The following is a 544-nucleotide window of genomic DNA, read 5'->3' on the forward strand; positions in this document are numbered from 1 at the left end:
CCCCCGTTTTCCTTAGCGGGGGCCGGATCCGGGTGGCACCGCGGGGACGTACCCACAGTGGCGACCCATCACTTCCAGCACGAAGGTCCGCTGGTGGCTGCGGGAGACAGGAGTTTCACCCCACGACAAGCCCGAGTGGGGCCCGGACACCTGGGTCCCCCCGGCATGGGGGACACGGCGGGGTGGGGGGGTCCCCGTCACCTCTGGGCCGTGGTGGTGATGGCGTCCACGATCTCCATGATACGGTGCAGCGCCGAGTCGGTGCCGATGGTCATGTCGGTGCCGCAGAAGTCGTTGTCGATGGAGCCCACCATGCCCACAATGTTCAGGTAACTCGACTTCTTTGCCTCCTCCGCCGTGATCCCCCCTGCCGCAGGGTGGGACACCCCCTTTTTCCCTCTGGGTCTCCCCCCAAAACATCCCCGCGGGGCCAAACGCCGGCAACAAACCACCGGCGTGGGGAGAAACCCCACCTTTTTGTGTACGATCCCTCTGATTTTGGTACAACCCCCCCTTTTTTTTCCTTTTCATTCCGCAGATGAAA

At 63.6% G+C, this 544-nt stretch overlaps 1 protein-coding gene across 1 annotated transcript in view; it reads right to left on the bottom strand.

Annotated features, from left to right (window-relative positions):
* LOC103895995 (ATP-dependent 6-phosphofructokinase, muscle type) overlaps positions 1 to 544 on the bottom strand; it is a gene marked incomplete at its 3' end in the record, with an annotated part of 6,983 nt that overhangs the window by 3,085 nt on the left and 3,354 nt on the right. The window contains exons 2-3 of the mRNA XM_019471116.1: positions 202 to 513; positions 53 to 97 (exon numbers count right to left, since the gene is read on the bottom strand). Coding sequence (XP_019326661.1) covers positions 53 to 97; positions 202 to 513 — 357 coding nt within the window. The remainder of the gene's footprint in view (positions 1 to 52; positions 98 to 201; positions 514 to 544) is intronic.

This window comes from Aptenodytes forsteri, unplaced genomic scaffold (genome assembly GCF_000699145.1).
Source record: "Aptenodytes forsteri isolate BGI_AS27 unplaced genomic scaffold, ASM69914v1 Scaffold657, whole genome shotgun sequence".
Taxonomy (NCBI): Eukaryota; Metazoa; Chordata; class Aves; order Sphenisciformes; family Spheniscidae; genus Aptenodytes; species Aptenodytes forsteri.